The 17,304-nt window shown below is 57.2% G+C and overlaps 1 protein-coding gene across 4 annotated transcripts; it reads right to left on the bottom strand.

Annotated features, from left to right (window-relative positions):
• Positions 1-224: 224 nt before the first annotated feature.
• On the bottom strand, positions 225-15,161 carry Mst1r (macrophage stimulating 1 receptor). Of its 4 annotated transcripts, none has more exons than XM_013507612.1 (20): positions 15,090-15,161; positions 12,182-13,765; positions 8,893-9,081; positions 8,685-8,813; positions 8,362-8,532; positions 7,904-8,064; positions 7,259-7,424; positions 7,013-7,149; positions 6,468-6,629; positions 6,280-6,373; positions 5,940-6,152; positions 5,709-5,855; positions 5,459-5,630; positions 4,930-5,136; positions 4,356-4,436; positions 4,036-4,217; positions 3,831-3,940; positions 3,418-3,583; positions 2,877-3,013; positions 225-787 (listed from the first exon to the last, which is right to left on the bottom strand). In XM_013507612.1, the coding sequence occupies exons 2-20, from the start codon at positions 13,487-13,489 to the stop codon at positions 532-534; spliced, it is 4,188 nt and encodes a 1,395-aa protein (XP_013363066.1). In that variant the 5' UTR covers positions 13,490-13,765; positions 15,090-15,161; the 3' UTR covers positions 225-531. The 4 variants fall into 4 exon arrangements, with proteins under 4 accessions (XP_013363066.1, XP_005410288.1, XP_013363067.1 ...); XM_005410231.2 differs by lacking the exon at positions 15,090-15,161 and adding an exon at positions 5,207-5,308 and having other exon boundaries at positions 5,940-6,149; positions 12,182-13,849; XM_013507613.1 differs by lacking the exon at positions 15,090-15,161 and having other exon boundaries at positions 5,940-6,149; positions 12,182-13,849.
• Positions 15,162-17,304: the final 2,143 nt, after the last annotated feature.

The raw sequence follows: 17,304 nt of genomic DNA on the forward strand, positions 1-17,304 counted from the left end.
CTGAGGCAGGAGGATTGCTGCGAGTTCGAGGCCAGCCTAGGCTACAAAGTGAGCTCAAGGTCAGCCTGAACTGCATAGCGAGACCCTGTCTCAAAAAGACAAAAAAATAAAAATAAAAAATAAAGAAAAGTGTCATTTCCTGGGAAGCCTCCTTCTCTAGTCACCTCTGGGTCTGAAGCAGTCCTCAATTCCCTCCTATCTTTCTCTCACAGCATTTTCCACAGTTTGTACATGAATATTCATTTTTTTTATTGGCTCAGAGGTGAGTGTCTTTGTGTCGCTGCCATGTCCTCTGTGTCCAGCAGGCACGGCACAGAGCGTGCTCCATAGGGACGTGTTACGGAAGGGTCGCTCACACCGGCTCACTGTGCAGTGAGAGACCCATGTGCCCTCCACCACTCCCTGGAGGTTAAAGGGCAGGCACGAGGTGGAAACCCCACATCCTCCAGCCTGGCACGGCCCGGAGGCCATCAGGGCTTGGCTCAAGGCCACTAAGCAAGTTCAGCCCCATGGGCCTTCCCAGGACCCAGGTCAGGTGGGCAGAGGCGGCTCTGAGAGGGGTCGGGGCCGAGACACACTCCTGTGCACAGGCGAGGACCGCAGATGTTCCGGGAGCGCACTCGCCCCCTCCAGGGTGCTAGGGCCCAGGTTCACGTAGGCTGCGGACAGCTGCACATAGTGGTCCCCGAGCAGCGAGACCACAACCTGCTCCACTTCTACCACCAGTGCTCTGAAGGTGGGTCGTGCTGCTGGGTCTGCCTCCCAGCACCTCTCCATCACCCGGTACCTGCAGGAGGGGAGATCAAGGGCACAGTGCACCTGATCCAGGGCTCTTGGCTGTCGACCTGCTGCGAACCCCGCCAGGCCAAACAGAACACGCGGCCAGGCCTAGTACCCAGCACTGCCCAATCGGACTGCTCTTCTCACTGCTGTGATTGCTGATGCCGTCCTGCCTTCCCACCCTAACAGAGGTCCACCCGGCCTCAGAGGTTAAAAGGGATGCAGGCCTGTAATCCCAGTGCTCTGGGAGGCGGAGACAGGAGAATCACAAGTTTGAGCCCAGCCTGGGCAATTTAGTGACTTATCAAGACCCTGCATCAAAATAAAAAATAGGCGTGGTGGTGCATGCTTGTAATCCCAGCACTCAGGAGGCTGAGGCAGGAAGATCATTATGAGTTCCAGACCAGGCTACAAAGTGAGTTCAGGGCCAGCCTGAACTGCATAGTGAGACCCTGTCTCAAAAAGACATACATACATAAATAAATAGAAAGGGCTAGGGATTTAGCTCAATGCAAATGGGCCCTGGTATGATCTCCAGGACTGCAAAAAGAAAAAAGAAAAGAAGTTAATTCAGCTCTGGTACTCCACGGCATAGGACTGTGATCTTGGGCAAGTTCTTCACCCGTCCTGTGCCTCTGACTCCTCCTCTGATCACAGAACAGTAGAACAGGGTGAGAGGACAGCTATGAAGTGGTTAGCACAGGGCCCAGCTCACAGGCTAGGCACAGGCTATGATGAGTACCTCACACATATTCCAGGAAGGAAGTAAAATGGGGATTCAAAGACCTCAAGGAGCAGCATTTGGGGCAGCACCAGTGGCACCATGGTTCTGAAGCAGAAGTTCTCCAGGTTTGCCTGCTTCAATGTCTTGGGAATGTCATCCTCGCCTTACGTCACTGTCTAAGTGTCCCACACACGCATCTCATACATGTCTCACACTCTCTGAGAATAGCACTGTTATCAGCTGTACTTCACAGATGAGCAAACTGAGGACCATGAGGAAAAGGGACTTGCCCTGGCACGGTGCTCACTAGCGTAGCAGTGTGCTGTCTGGAGCTCCTTCCTTCTCCCAGTGACTGAGTGCTCCTGGTGATGACTCTTCACTGAACCCCTCTCTCAGTACTGCCCCAGGTCGAGGAGAACAGCCTCCTGCAAGCTCACCCTCCCACACCAGGGACTGCCCATGACCAGCGACTGATGAACACCTGGTACAGAGATCTGGCCCTTAGGTCTCAATTTCAAAAAGTTCTAAAGAGCCAGCCCAGCTCAAGCAGTCCCGTGGGATGGGCTGCACGCTTTCCTGCGTCTGCATCACAGCCGCCCTCTCCCTCTGCCTAGCCGCATTTCCCCTGCCCCAAGTTCCTAGTGAAGCCTATACAGAAATCTCCACAAGTCTGTCCAGGGAGCCCACCCTCGATGCAGGCTGGCAGTGAAGTCAACGTCCCACCAAATCAGATGCCTGATTGAAGTGGCTCCAAAAGGTCAAACCCAAGACAGGTAGGGCTGAGGAAGTGTTACACGCTTTCTGGAGTATGGCCTGGGACAAGCGTCATCAACCACTTTTACCTGTGACCTGGTTCTTCCTGGTCTAACCCCACAGACCTGAACACAGCTGAGACATCCGTGCTGCTCAGGGAGTCAGACCCACCCCACAGGCACTGATGACAGCACAGCTGCTGCCATCCCTCTGGGAACAGGAAGTCTGAAGCTCCCTCCAATGAGAAAACCCTGATCTGACGGTGCTGAGGGGCCACCGTGGGAGCTAATGGAATCGTTCCTTGAGGCTCAGTAAGTGGAGAGATGGAAAACAGCCCCCTTAGCAAGAGAAGGGGGGAGCCAGGGAAGCAAGCCACTTGCCTCAACCCAGACTATGAGTTGGAATGCTGTTACCATGGCAACTGTGAGGTCCTCTCTGCATCTTGCCCTGAATTTGGGGGGCGGGGGGAAGTCCACAGATGAGAAAAGCGAGGCCCAGAGAGGATCTCTTTCCTAGTCAATCTAAGGGTCACGTGGAAAATAAGGTGGGAACTGGACCCCCTGGCCCCTCCTTGTCTCAGGCGCCCACCCGCCTCCCACTCCCACGTCCATGTACTCACAGAGAATCGGGACAATACTCAGGCTGAGGCAGGCGCCGACCTTGGGCCAGGAAGCAGATGAGGTCAAAAGGATCAATGTGGGGGTATGGCGGGGCACCCCGTGTTAGCAGTTCCCACAGAAGCACACCAAATGACCACTGTGAGGAGGGAGAAGTGAGAGAACTCAACTCTCACCCCAAATTGGGGGGTAGGTGGGTCCCCCAGATCCTCTACCTTCTGGAGTCTTTCACCTGGGAATGCAGGACCCCACCCTCCCCTCAGAGCTCATTCCTGAATCTTGTACAACTTGGGTCTCCTCCTCAGCTACCCAGAGTTCGGGGCTGGGCAAGCGCCAAATGGCCTGGGAGGAGCCAGTGACTTCTGATCTCATCTTGTCGGGTAGGTGTCAGATTCCATTTCACATCTGCCCAAGAGGCGGACGAATGAGCTGTGGAGGTTGCCTAACTGGGGATTCCCTGGGCTCAGACCAAGAGGAGCCGAATGGGCAAGGCCAGCTCTAGGCCACTGAAGCCACTTAGACCTGGGGTGGGTGGAGCCTCACCACGTCAGACTTGGTGGTGAATCTGTAGGTCTGCAGGCTCTCCAGCGCCATCCACTTGACAGGCAGGCAAGCGTGGCGTTGCTGACGGACGCTGTAGTACTCCTTGTCCAGGACGTCACGGGCCAGGCCAAAGTCCGCCACCTTGACGGTGAATGACTCGTCCAGCCTGGGAGGGGGAATCACCAGGCTATAAAGCCATCTCTTGAAACTGACTCCCACCAGGCTATAAAGCCATCTCTTTCAAGCCGTTACGTTAGAATTTCAGAGCTAAGTTTTTACCGAGCAGACTAAAAAACTGAGGCCGACAGAGAAAGGAAGATATGCCCAGGGCTACATCAGTCCCTTCCCTGAGGCGTCCTGGGGCACCCACATGCCCACCATGCCCTGCCTTTGGCTTCACCCAAGTCACTCACATGCAGTTCCTAGCAGCCAGGTCCCTGTGCACGAACTTCTGTTCCGCCAGGTACTCCATACCCCGGGCCACCTGCAGGCCGAAGCCGATGAGGTCCTTCACAGTGGGGTTCTGGGGATGCAGCGCGTGCGTGAGCGAGGGCAGAACAGCTCATCCCCAGCTGCCGCCTCCCCACCCCTGCTCCCCAGGGCTGGCTTGGCACTGACCCGCTGAGGCGAGCGGATGAAATGGAGCAGGTCTCCGTGGCGCATGTAGGGCAGCAGCACACTGGGCAGCCCCTCGGGGGGCAGCATGATCCCGATGAGAGCCAGCACGTTCGGGTGGTGCAGGCCCCGCATGAGCAGCCCCTCACGGAGGAAGGCCTCCACCTCCTGCACCTCCGTGATGCCTGGGAAGCGGCCCGGGTCAGGCTCAGGACAAAGGGGCCCTTTCCCAAGGGTCTGCTCTGCTCAGCATCACTAAGCTGCCAACACAGAAACGGGGAGCCTTCCAGCCTGGGGCCCCTCCCAGCCTCCACCCCACTTACGACTGAGTGACTTGATGGCACAATGGGTCCGATTCTGGGCCTCGTCTGTATATTCCCCATGGTAGACAACCCCGAAGTGGCCTGGCAAGAGAAGGTGGTCAGAAGGAGCTCGGTGCCCAGTTCACAGCACTCCCTCTCATTGGCATCCAGACCTCAGACCACCAAACAGGTCTATCTGATGTTAAAAACAAATAGCAGCCAGGTGTGGCGACATACGCCTGTCATCCTAGAACTCTGGGAGGCTGAGACAGGAGGATCACAAGTTTTAGCCCAGCCTAAGTAACTCAGTGGGACCCTCTCTCAAAATAAAAAACAAAAAAGGGATGGGGAGGTAGCTCAGTGTGGAGTCCCTGGGTTTAATCTCTCGTACTAAAGACAAAAAAGAAAAAAGGCAACACCTTCAGTATGGTAGAGACTGCAGCCCTCCCATGTGCACTTAATTTACACCAGAACCCACTGAAGATAGAATTTTCCTAACGCCCATTTCACAGGTGAGCAAAGGAAGCTCTGTGGTAGAGTCAAGGTCACACAGGTTGGTGTGACCTCTCTGCCCCAGCCCCGCCAGGTCCCACACCTCTGCCGATGACTTGGTCACTGTGGGTGATCACTCGCTCATGAGGAATCAGCACATCCCTGACCTCGGCCAGGAGTGCTGAGCTCAGGTCCCTGAGCCGGATGGACTCTGTCCGCAGCAGAGGGACAGAGGACGCGTCCTTGCCATCTGAGAAGGATTCCGCATGGGCCCCAGTGGGAGAACGTGGACCATCAAGGGCAGAGAGTGCTGTGGGGGAGAAGGCATGAGAGCCTGTGGAGAGGTGTGGCCCCCGCTTCCAGCACCTCCGCCACCTCACCCAGATCATCTCCACTGTCAGAGCCTGAGTGGAGCGCACGCAGGAGTGCAGCTCCAGCAGTCTGGCCCGGGGGTGCCCGGTCATCCGGGTGGGGAGAAAGGACTGTGGAAAGACAGCTCTGAGCTCCTGGGAGCCAACCCCACCAAGGAGCTGCGAGAGACTCCAAGGCCTGGGCAGAGGGAGGATGTAGGGGCCTGGAGACGCCACTCTTTGGAGGAAGATGCTGAGTCAGGTAGCGGGTAGGGAGCTCACCTAGTTGCTTCCTCCGCCACTGGTAGGCTAAGGCGAGGGCAGCAGCCAGGAAAACCATGAGCAGGAGCAGGCCCAGGCCCAGCAGGGTGGTAAGAAGCGTGTTCTGGGGGACGCCCTCTGGGGCTGCCCGGACCACTCTACCCAGGACGTGACAATCACCATCCACACACACCTGGAAGCAGAGGACAGCTCAGGCCTGGCTTGCAGGCCTTCCGCCATGTTTCCCGTGAGGGCCAGCTGGGCTGCCTACCTCCAACGGGACGCCGTCCTTGCTGAGTTGCACCGAGAGAGGCAGGGGACAGACCACCACGTCCCCCCGGAGCTCGTGCTGGCAGCTCTCACCGCCCACAGTCACATTTACACCAACGCAGTCAGCCACAGCATCCAGCCCGATGTACTGCAGAGACAGCTGTGAGGCCTAGCCAGTGGCCTGGCCCCCCTCTAGAACCCTCAGTGTCCCTGTCCCACCCCTCATACCTACCTGGAACTTCACAGCGTGTTCCTCAGGCTTCAGCGGGGCTAGGTCCGCACTGGGTGGACGAGGTGGGGGTAGGAAGCGAAAGCTGGGCAGGGTGAAGCCAGCAGCTCCATCCCCCTGGACACTCAGATTCCCTATTACCCACCCCCGGGGGTCTCGGACCACATATTCAGGCAGATGGCATCGATGCTGCTCCGGAAGCGGCCCCTCACACTGCTGAGACCCACACGGGAATGGTTAGGCAGGCGCCCCACTTGTGGCTGCCCCAGATCCTCACGCCAGTGCAGGTGAGGTTGGCGCTCGAGAACTGGTCCAGCCTCCCTCCCGGCTGGCACCCACTCACCCTGTTCTCTGCTGCCTTTTGCCCATCATGGAATGCCAGTGTTAGGTGCCATGCTGAAGTCAGATGCTGGCCGTGGATGGTGACGTGGGAGCCACTGCAGAGGGGAGCAGATGGTTTGTTCTGGGGGCTCTCTCACGGGCAGGCTCTTTCATCCCTCAGAGGCTGGTGTGTACCGAGGCGACACTTACGTGTAGCCGCAGTTGGGGGTGATACCCAGCACAATGGGGTCCTCCTTGTAGTGGAAGGTCCAGGAACCGGGCACCGCGGCACCCCCCACCTGCAGGCCAAGCGGGACACTGGCCGTAGCAGCACCGGGGGGCGTGGCACATACTATCCGCCCCTCGGTGACCCTGCAGGAATGAGAGATTGGGCTCACCCCCTCACACACACACCCGCACTTACGATGGCCAGTCTTACCTCCCCCACGGGCCTGCTAATCCCTTCCAGTTCTCTGCTGGGTGTTTCCCCCACTGACCCAAACTCCACGGGTCCCAGTAAGTCCCTCACGAGGGAAGGGAGGGAACATGCCCCTCACAGCCTTGGTTTGAGCCGGAGACTCTGATCTGGCCCCTCGCCTCTGGACCAGAGGGGAAGAAGATCCTTCCAACGCTTCTCCCGCGCACTGGCCATGTCACTGGGCCTCGTCCCTCCCCTCACAGGGCCCAGGGGCCTGCTTAGTCAGGCTCCCCTACGCGGGACCACATGGCTTCCCATCTCCTTGCCTCATACTCACTCTTTCAACTGGCACTGAGTCCCATTGATCAGCACAGCCCGGCTGGTGCCTACAGACAGGTGCTGGCCTTCAAGGGTGACAAGGGTACCCCCTGCCCGCGGGCCAAAGAGGGGTCGCACGGCTGTCAGCACCGGCTCCTAGGAGGGCATCAAGGTACCTTAGCTGGAACACCCCTCGCCCCCAAGCCCTTCCCTTTTTGTACCACTCACTGGCCAAGTGCGCACACACAAGACGAGGCGGCCTTACCATGAAAGAGAAACTCCCCCGCAGGGCGGTGCCCTCCACACGGAAGTGCCTGCCCGGCAGCACGTTAGTCACGGTGAGGCTGATGTTGGTAGTCCCCGCTGCCTGGGTGTGCAAGGGCTCCAGCTCACACTCAAGCTCCTCTACAAAGTCCTTCTGGGGTGTCGGGCTGTGGCACCAAGGGAATGCTTGAGATTAGCCAGAAATCACAAAGCCTGGCTGCACGCTGGCTACAGGGCACAGGGCTCCTCTGAGCCTGAGGACGGTATCTCTCCACTCATGCCTTCCCCTAGGACAGGTAGCATTGGGCCAGGCAAGAGTAACCTTTAATCTTTTTTTTTTTTTTTTTTTGTAACAAGCATCGAACTCAGGACCTTGTACTTGCCAGGCAGGTGCTTCTGCTGCTGAGCTACATCCCCAGCCCTTCAGTTACCTTTAATCTAAGCCGTGACTAAACGGACGGGTAGGGCACATGTAGGATCGAAAAGCGACAGGGACAGGGATGCTTCCCCAGGAAAGGGGCCGCCAGAGCCACTACAGCTTGCTCCATGCTCCCTGACCGTGATAAGCAGAAGACGGCTTGCACATGGAAGGGGCTGCTTGGTGGCCCCCATAAGCAACAGAGGGAGGGCAGACACCAACTGGTACCTGAGGTTTGCAGTGTCCTGAGGCAGCAGCCGGCAGGGACTTTGGCCCACTGTGACCTGGTGGGTTCCCTCTGGTACCGGAGAATGAGGGTGCAAGTAGAAGTTGGAGCCACACAGAGTCAGCCTCGTGTTGCCCCTTAGGGGCCCACTGTGGGGGTGGAACTGAAGCCGAGCAAACAGAGGCTGAGTTCTTGTGCCTAGTTGGGCTCTCTTCAGCCCCGTCAGAGCTCCTGCCACCCCCCGTCTGCCCCACACCCCAGCCATTCCGGATACTCGTGTGTCTTCAAGCATTTTCCTGCCTCCCGAGTCTTAGCATGCGTTCTCCCCTCTGCCAAGAATGTCCTTCTTGTAGATACGGAGGGCATTCCTGGCTTGAGCCACGTCATGGTCAGGGCTGGCTGACCCCACCGCAGGCCCTCTTATCCCACCCTTACCTGTGCCCTGCCAGGAAAGCTGTACCTCAGTGAGTATAGGTGGACAGTGATCTTGTTGCCAGGAGCCAGGACATTCTTCCTGTCTGCCACACCTGTCTCCACACCAGCCACAGCCCATGAAGCGCTGTGTTCGCAGGCAACCCCTACAGGTGAGGAAGTGGCGGCAGCCGGGGCCCCGGATAGGTACCTGGAAGACCTTGGGGTGACAGACAGTTGGATCAGGGATGACTAAAGGAAGGACCCTGCTGGTCCTACTGTAAACTAGGGCTGTGGGACCTGCGTGTCAAAATCCCCCAGATTAGATGTTCCCACAACCCTGACTCCAGGCTGTGACCCTGCCTACCTCACCTGGTCCCCAGAGGTGAAGAGTAAGTGGTCCCCGAGGCGGCTGACATCTCGCTGAATGGGCTGCCCGCTGCTGCCCAGTGAGAAGTTGGACACATACAGCAAGTAGTTGAGTGACCTGGCTAGCTCCACCTAGGACAGGCCAGCTGTAAGCAAAATAGACAAAGAGGACAGGAAAACAGGGCCAGGGGGCTGTGAGTAAGAGACCTACCTGCAGGATACGTCCATCAGCCGTGCCCATGTGGGCCACTGTGACATTGCCAAGGCGTGTTACATACAGCGCAGTGATCTGCGCGGGTCCTAAAAGCCCGTTGAATAAGTCCACGCGTGGGAAGCTGCTCCTGACCAGCAGAGGGAAGTAGCGGCAGCTGATGTTGGGGCTAGGAGCCTCTGGGTCTGGCTAAGGAGAGTCCGGGAAGAAAAAGAAGGTTCAGCTTCTGTCAGTGATCACAACAGACCAAACTCCCACCCCTCACCCGGCCTGACTAGAGGAGGCTCTCAGCCTGCCAGTTACCTGCCCCTATCCCCGCGGGCTTTCAGAGGTAGCAAGGCCGGGCAGGAAGGAGGCCCAGGCCAGCTCCCGACTCCTTGCCTTATCCTGCCATATCCATTGCAGAAATGAGTGAGTGAGTGATTGAGTGTTACAGACCCAACCTCACAACCAACCTGTAGAGTGGAAAGAGGCTGGGAGAGGTCTGACCTCAGGAGAGGAGCCAAGTTGGAAATCTGCACTTAACTAGCGTCCTCTCCTGCCCCCTGCTGGCTCGGCTCGGCCTCTGCACGTGCTCCTCAGCAAATCCTGGCCCCGTGGGCTTCAGTGTCCACAGTTGTGTAGAAGGGTGAGCTTTGAGGTTAACTGGCCAAGGCTCTGGTAACCTGAGCCTTCTCCCTGAGACTCCAAAGATCCTTCTGCACCTCTAGGTGCTACTTATACCTCCCTCAGGTACAGAAGAGATAAAGCAAGGCCTATGAACTGGGTGCTAGGCTAGGCTGCCGAGGCTAGGAGAGGCCAACCTCGTCCCCGCTCTTAGCATGGGAGTACTCGGGGACTGTACTTCTGGGGCATGAGTGTGGAAGCTTCTGGGAAAGTAGGAACACAGTGTGTGAATTTGAGGTGTTGGGGCAGGGTTTGAAACGCAGGCAAGGCTCAGCAGCCAGCTCTAGGTGCTCAAGGCTCCCTTGCCCGGCTGAGAGCACACAGATTTAACCCACTCCGCTCCGGCGCAGACCAGGGCTGTAGAGAACAGCAGGTACCGAGCTGGGTGTAGACTTGCCCCACTCCTGGGTCTGTCGCTGTGTGGGTGGGGACTAGGACTTTGTCTTCACTCGACAAGAAAAGGGGCCTGGCCGTAGCCGCAAGGCTGCCAGGTGTTTTCAGCGTGACTCAGGAACAGGTGGGGCTCTGGGACTGGAAAGAGGCCCTCACCCAACCAGGGCCACAACCCTGTTTGCTTGCTTCTAGGCCCTTAGCTCTGGGTTTGAAGGTTTACGAGGGGTCCCTGGCCCCTAAAAACACTAAGTGTACAGTGCCCCGTGGAGGACCTGGACCCTCCTGAACCCATGGAGGCCAGGCGCGGCCTGAGGCCAATCACTACGAGCACACAGCGAGGGGTGCCTCAGCAGCTGCACACCCAGAGTCATTGGACAAACACTGGTTTGCACAGCAGTGTGGACACCGAACACTGCTGGCCTGGCCAGCCTGTGGGGAGGGCCTAAGGCTAGTCCTCCCGGTACCAGGCAATGCCTGGCCATGCTGGGCATCTTCTGACCTACTGACTAACCAAGCTGGGAGAATGTCTGGCTCCCCAGAGGGAGGATGATGGGGCTGGGCAGGGCTGTCCAGTGCCAGACAGGAAGTTCCCACCCTCTGGGCCTCTCAATCTAGATGCCCTCAGCTGAGGAGAGGAAGCTGAGGGTCCCCGCCCCACACTCGGGTCTGCATTGGCGCTGGAAAGGAGTGAAGTGAGAAGGTCACAAGGGAGCTGGGCCCAAGTGGCCGGAGCCGCAGAGCGTTCGCTGTGGGGTCAGCATGATGAAAGACCACTTGTCCAGTGTTCCACTCAACCCGTCTCTCTCATAATTAGGCCATTTCTTTGGCCTATTCTCTTACAGTCTCGGGTGGGACTATTTGAATGGCCTCTAGGACTGAGTTGGGTTTTGTTTTCAGGGTAACTCTTTTATTTTTATTATTTATTTCTTTTTGGTGATGCTTGGGATTGAACCCAGGAGGACCTTACACTGTGCCACTGAGCTACAACCCCAGGCATCAGGGTCAAATAACTGTTTGTTCCTAGTCTTTTTTTTTTTTTTTGGTATCAGGAATCGAACTCAGGACCTTGCGCTTGTCAGGCAGATGCTTGTGCCACTGAGCTATATCCCTGGCTTTTTTTTTTTTTTTTTTTTTTTTTTGAGACAGGGTCTCACTATTCAGTTCAGTCTAGCCTTGAATTCAAAGTGCTCCCCTTGCCTCAGCCTCCAGAGTGCTGGGATTTCAGGCCTGTGCCACCACGCCCTGCTGTTTCTATCCTTATTCCCTGACACCACAGCTGGAGAGAGCCAAGGTGGGGTCTGTTGGAAGGGGCCCCTGATTCAGCAGAAGACCGCCTACCCGGGACAGGGCCTCAGTTACACTGTAGTGGCGTATATCTCAGTTGAACCAATTCCAACCAGCCCCTCCTACTGTAACTGGCACTAAAAGCTAAAACTTGTTTTGTTTTTTTTCAGGCCTGAGCATATGAGCCTAAGTGGCTGGTAAAACTAGGCCTTTACTCTTTCCCGGATGTTTACAGTTGCTTGCACAGACTGGGATGAGGACAAGCCAGGGCGACACTGCCTTCCCATTGTGTCCTGGGTCCTCCTCCACCGACCTACTGAGAATGCGATAGTGAGGCACAGGCCACGCAGTTTCCCTAATAAACCCCCAGACTCCCAAGAACTGACAGGCTCCCTACAGCCTGGTGGGGTGGCGGGTTCTCCAACAACTCTTGCCCGCCCCCTTTGGAAAGCAGAGCCACACAAGTCCTCCCATTAGGGAAAGTGAAACTGCGCTGGCAAGTGGCTGTGTGTGCATATGTAAGCATGCGCCTGTGCGGGCACTTGTATGTGCATACGCACTTTTCCATGAGTGTCCCGGAAGGCAGGCGTGATGGGCAGATGGGAGGGGATGCCCATCATTCTATCCAGAGTTTGGGAGCTGTGCTGGCAGAGGGATAATTATGATACAATCCCATCTTCACATAATCTGGGAAACTACCTAAAAAAACCCCAGCGCCATGATGGCTGAGTGCATGAAAGAGCAAAGGGAGGCAGCAAGGGGGGCCAGCCTGGCTGGAAGACGAGCCTTCCACCTCCCACACTGGCCCCAGGAATTAGGCACTGGACAGAAGAGAATGCTTCTCTGCCTGCCTGCCCCCTCCCAGGCGCTCGCCATGACAGAGGGGAACCAGCCCATGTTCAGCCACAGCCAGACGAACCATCTGGGGCCCCCTCTTTCTGCTCACCGGGTTAGGGCAAAAACTGGGTGTCTGGAAGAAGTCGAGGCCCCGTCGAAGGCCAGAGATAACAGAGGACTTACAACAGAGTTCCACACCCTCATCAATGAGCGTGTTTAGCATGTCAATGGGGAAGGCACAGACTACAGAGTAGGGGCCCATGCCAGGGCCACCACCCCTGCCGGTCACAAAGACTCCAAACAGCACTTCACGGCCCTCGGTGATGCTTAGTTCAGAGGCGAGCTGGGCACCCACGGGAGCTGAGTGGGCCGCCTGAAGCACCGGGTAGGACTGCCCACCCTCTGCGGCCCTGCGGCGGCGGCGTTTAGGTGCAAAAGAGCAGTCGAGGATCAGCTCCCGGTAGTCGTCCAACTCCGGCTCCAGGGCATTGAGCCGTGCCAGGCGCGTGTGAAGGGCACCAGGAGTGTCTGTCACACTGGTAGGCTGCACAGTCAGGAAGTAGACAAAGGCTCCCGAGTGGAAGCTGTGCACGTACTCGATACGGTAGGAGTCCAGGTATTTGGGCAGCACCGACAGCGCCGAAAAGCCCGTTTCAAATCCTGAGGCGTCAGCCCTGAGGCGCCGGATGGACACGGAGCGGGGGCTGAAGCTGGCAGCCACCGTTGTGTTCAGCGAGGATGCCACATAGAAGTAAGAGGCCTGGCCCTGCTCAACCACAGTCACCCGGGTGCCCAGGGGGCTGGCCACACAGTCGGGGCAGTCCTCAGGCCGGTTTCGGTGGGCAGAGAAGAGGCAGGCGGGTGCCGCCAGACGCCAGGCTCCTCCGTGGGGCTCCAGCTCATGCAGGAAGCAGCGGCCCCGCAGGCTGGAGCCACAGCTGACCAGGGCGGGGAGCCAGGGCTCCAGCACTAGCACCAGCGTGTCTGTGTCACCTGGCGGCCCGTGGGGGCCTGGTCCACAGGCCGCGCAGGTCTGGCAGCTCGGGTCTCCAGCAGGGCCGGTGGCCAGGCTCTCGACAAACTGCAGGGCAGGCCCAAGCACGTGCAGGCGATTGCGAGTGGCCACGAACGCGGCACTGCCGTCCTGGCCGCCCTCATAGGTCACTACGGCCTGCACGAGGCCGCCCGCGGAGAAAAAGGGCACCACATACCTCACATCAAAGTTGCGGGTGGCGGCGTAGGGCGTGCGCGGGCACTGCCAGTCCCGGTCTGTGGAGGACATCGCAGACAGGGGCAAAAGCAGCAGAAGCAACAGGGACCGGGAGGAGCTCCATCGAGGCCAGCCAGAGCCCCTCGAGGATCCCGCGGGTGCAGGCCTGGCTGGCGGCAGTGTGAGGCAGCCACTCCGAAAGCCCATGGGCAGCTGACTCTCGGCCAGGTTCCGCGGAAGCCCAGCCTCTCCGGGGTGCCGGCAGACTGCGCACGCTGGGAGCCGAGAGGCCGCTCACCTGCCGCCCGCGAGCTCCAGCACCCGGGACCCGCGGGCGGAGGCCGGCGGGGCGGAGCTGTGGGCGGGGCCTTGCCGACTCCGGGCTTGCGGCCCTCTGGCAATGCCCGGCCCTGGAAGTCCGGATCCTGCAACTTCTGGACGCCTATGTCTCAGCGGCCTGCGGCCGTGTGTACGTGGAGTGGCCTGGAAAGAAGTGCGGAGGCCTGAGCCATTCGGTCCCCCCACAGCCAACCGGCTCAGGCTCTTGTTCCGGTTGAGCTGCTTTACCCTGTGACTCACCAATTCCCACAACTGGGAACGCAGATCAAGAACCAGTGGAAGGAGCCAGGCGGGGTGACTCACGCCTGTAATCCCACCACTCGGGAGGCTGAGGCAGGTGGATTGCCTCGAGTTTGAGGCCAGCCTGAAGCACATAGCGAGACCCTGTCTCAGAAAATAAATAACAAGAACAACAACCAAAAAAAAAAAAAAAATGCATGGAAGGCTACAGGAAGACGTGAGGGGCTCTAGCAAGGGATGAGGTGGGGTTTCACCCTCTGTGGGGAGGGACCGCCTTGCCACACCTGCTCTGAGTAGCCAGTGTCAGAGGAAAGTGTGCTGTGCTCTGCCTTCCCAGGGCACAAAGAGCTTGGCCCTGCTGGCTGGACAGTCAGAGGTGGCTTATATGAAGGCTTAACTCCAAATCTGATCCCTCCACTACAGAATCGGAGGTACAAGCCACAAAGGCACTCTCAGCCAGGCGTGGTGACAAAAGCCTGTAATTCTAGCACTTGGGGAGGCTAAGGCAGGAGGATCCCGAGTACAAGCCCGGCCTGGGCAATTTAGCAATTTAAGGAGACCTTGTCTCAAAAATTTTAAAAGGCTGGGAACATAGCTCAGCGCAAAGGCCGTGGGTTCGCTCCCCAGTACAAAAAAAAGGGGCGTGGGGGTGGGAACTGGCTCTGCTCCACGGACATGGGAGGATGGACTTCGGCTCCCACTGCGCCTCTAATCTGCTCGGGGCCTTGCTGGGCCTCAGTTTTTCAGTCTTTGAAATTAGAATGCAGTTCTGGTTGTGTGCCCAGAATCCCCTCTCCAGTCTGGGAATGGCCGATGGGCGGAGCCTACGCCTGCTTTGTCACCTTCCTCCCCTGGACCTCAGCGTCCGACCTTTGGCAACACTGGAGGGAAGACCTGGAGGCATCCTAGCCCGATAGCCTCTCGGCCTGGTGCACCCCAGAGGGAGGGGAAGCCTCACAGTGACCCTGGATCTTTATCATTGGGTTACAGGGCTGCAGTGGGTAAGGGGCTGGGGCAGGAAGGAGCCCAACAGGATTCAGCTCAGCCTGGGGCGCTGGACCCTTCTCCTGCTGCCCTCTCCTAACCTTTTCAAGTGCTGTTCCTCCTTCCAGGAGCACCCTTCCCCTTCCTCCTCTTGTAACTTGAGCAGGACCTTTCCCAGGAGGCCTTAGGACCCAGCCTTCCTCAAGCCCCTGTCCTGGTTCCAAAGAGCCTGAGCTACACCCACCCCAGCACAAATCCTTCTGAGTATTCCTCTCTTCCTCCATCTCCAGTCCAGGACTTGCCCTCTTGCCAGGCTGGAATTCCTTGAGCACCTGGTGACTGAGAGGAAAGAGAACATGAGGTGGCCGCACCCATGCGTAGAAAATGCTGCACCCCCAGCAACATAAAAAGCACTCCCTTCCGGAACCAGAGTTGGCCCAGAAATGAATAAACACCGGGTAGAAACCCTGGCGTGCTTCCAGAGTTTTATAGTCAACAAGTCTGGAGATAGTCACACAGGGCAAAAACCTGAAATGAAGCACTCTCCACCAGGAATCCAGGTGCTGGAAGAGATTCTGGGGCATAGGAGGAAGCTTCACAGGCCCTCCGAGGTAGGTCTGGCGGCCCACCCCAGTTCTGGAGCCATCGGCTCTGTGCTCCCACCATGGAGCACCATGGTCGCTGCCCCCAGGCCGAGATACTCCCTCTTGGGCAGCCTTGGCCCTCAATAGCAAGCTTTCAGAGACGTATCCTTTGTCATTCCCCATTGGCAGGCTCTGCAGGAGGGAATAGGGGAGGTGTGTGCAGAAAGGTGGCTGATGGGGTCCACTAGCACTTCCCAGAGGTCAGCTCACCAGGCTGCCGTGCTGCCCTGCCATGTTGGCACCATGAACCAGTGCTAGCCACTTGGCTCTCCCTGGGCTCCTAGTCCCCTCTGGACACTACCTTAGAGGACGAGGCCCAGCCTCCTTCTCCAACCCAAAGATCACTCCAGTGGGAGCAAGGGTTTCTTTTTAACTGCAATATGACCACATACACTGTGGGTTTAAATGACTGTCCTGCCAGACTTTTTTTTTTTTTTGAGACAGGGTCTTGCTTTGTAGTCTAGCCTGGCCTTGAACTCACTATGTAATCCAGGCTGGCCTTAAACTCACAGCAATCCTCCTGCCTCAGCCTCCCGAGTGCTGGGACTACAGGTGTGCACCACCACTCCTGGCTTCCTGCCAGACTTTTTTTTTTTTTTGAGACAGGGTCTTGCTTTGTAGTCTAGCCTGGCCTTGAACTCACTATGTAATCCAGGCTGGCCTTAAACTCACAGCAATCCTCCTGCCTCAGCCTCCCGAGTGCTGGGACTACAGGTGTGCACCACCACTCCTGGCTTCCTGCCAGACTTTTTTTTTGTTTGTTTGTTTTTTGTTTTTCTCCGGTACCGGGAACTGAACTCACGACCTTGCGCTTGCCAGGCAGGCGCTTTGCCGCTGAGCTAAATCCCCAGCCCCTTCCTGCCAGACTTTTATTTGGAGACTCTGTAGACTCTTCCAGCTTCACTGCAACAGTTATATCAACTGGGAAATGAGCGCTGGTGTCCTGCACAGCACTTATAAAATTTAGTAAACCTTTATGAATAAGACAGCAAGGCCAGGTGTGGTGGCTCATGCCTGTAATCCCAGCACTTTGGGAGGCTGAGGCAGGAGGATCATTGCAAGTTTGAGGCCAGCCTGGGCTACAAAGTGAGCTCATGGCCAGCCTGAACTGCATAGCAAGACCCTGTCTTAAAAACACAGGACAAAAAAAAAGAAGTAAAAACCAGTTATACCAAGTTCTTTGCCAGGGTCTTCTCTTTGCATGTTCTGGTTCCCCAACTAGGAACACCTTCTCTATTTGCCTTTCACCCCTCCTCTGATTCCCAAAGAGTAAAATCCCACACTCCTACGTGACTACTGTCCTAGGTACACACACTTATCTGTGATCCTCCCCTTCTTACCCTGACCAGAATAGATGCTAAACTACGAGGAAGCTGAGAATCTGCAGGGCACAGGGGGGCCCGAAGTGCTCAGGGGCTGACTACTGACCAGAACACCAATAACACTCAGGGAGAGTGATCTTGCATCATCCACGTCCCTGAGGCAGTGGTTTGATGTCCTGAACAGCAGAAAGGGGAGGAATAGAAGCACAGAACAGCTGGGTAGGATGACCTGGCCTGTAATCCCAGCTACTCAGGAGGCAGAGGCAGAAGGATTGCAAATTTAAGACCAGCCTGGGAAGCTTAGCCAGACCGTGTCTCCAAATAAAATATAAAAAGTGCTGGGGATATAGGTCAGTGGTAGAGTATCCCTGGATTCAACTGGAAGAAGGAAGAGAAGTAGTGATGGCGTGTGTGTGTGTGTGTGTGTGTGTGTGTGTGTGTGTGTGTCTTGCAAAAAAGAGAGCCAGAGCACATATGCAGGGTGAAGAGCCCC

The sequence above is a fragment of the Chinchilla lanigera genome, unplaced genomic scaffold (assembly GCF_000276665.1).
Source record: "Chinchilla lanigera isolate Chin_1 unplaced genomic scaffold, ChiLan1.0 scaffold00131, whole genome shotgun sequence".
Lineage (NCBI taxonomy): Eukaryota > Metazoa > Chordata > Mammalia > Rodentia > Chinchillidae > Chinchilla > Chinchilla lanigera.

Bases quoted from the DNA above. Each gene is read 5' to 3' on its own strand.
- Mst1r (XM_005410231.2), bottom strand. From the start codon at position 13,489: ATGGGCTTTCGGAGTGGCTGCCTCACACTGCCGCCAGCCAGGCCTGCA. The intron at 8,814-8,892 runs GTAGGTCTCTTA...GGCCTGTCCTAG, and splicing joins CTGATGGACGTATCCTGCAG to GTGGAGCTAGCCAGGTCACT. The intron at 5,137-5,206 runs GTGAGGTGGCGG...TCTCCCCCACAG, and splicing joins TGACAGTGGAGATGATCTGG to CACTCTCTGCCCTTGATGGT.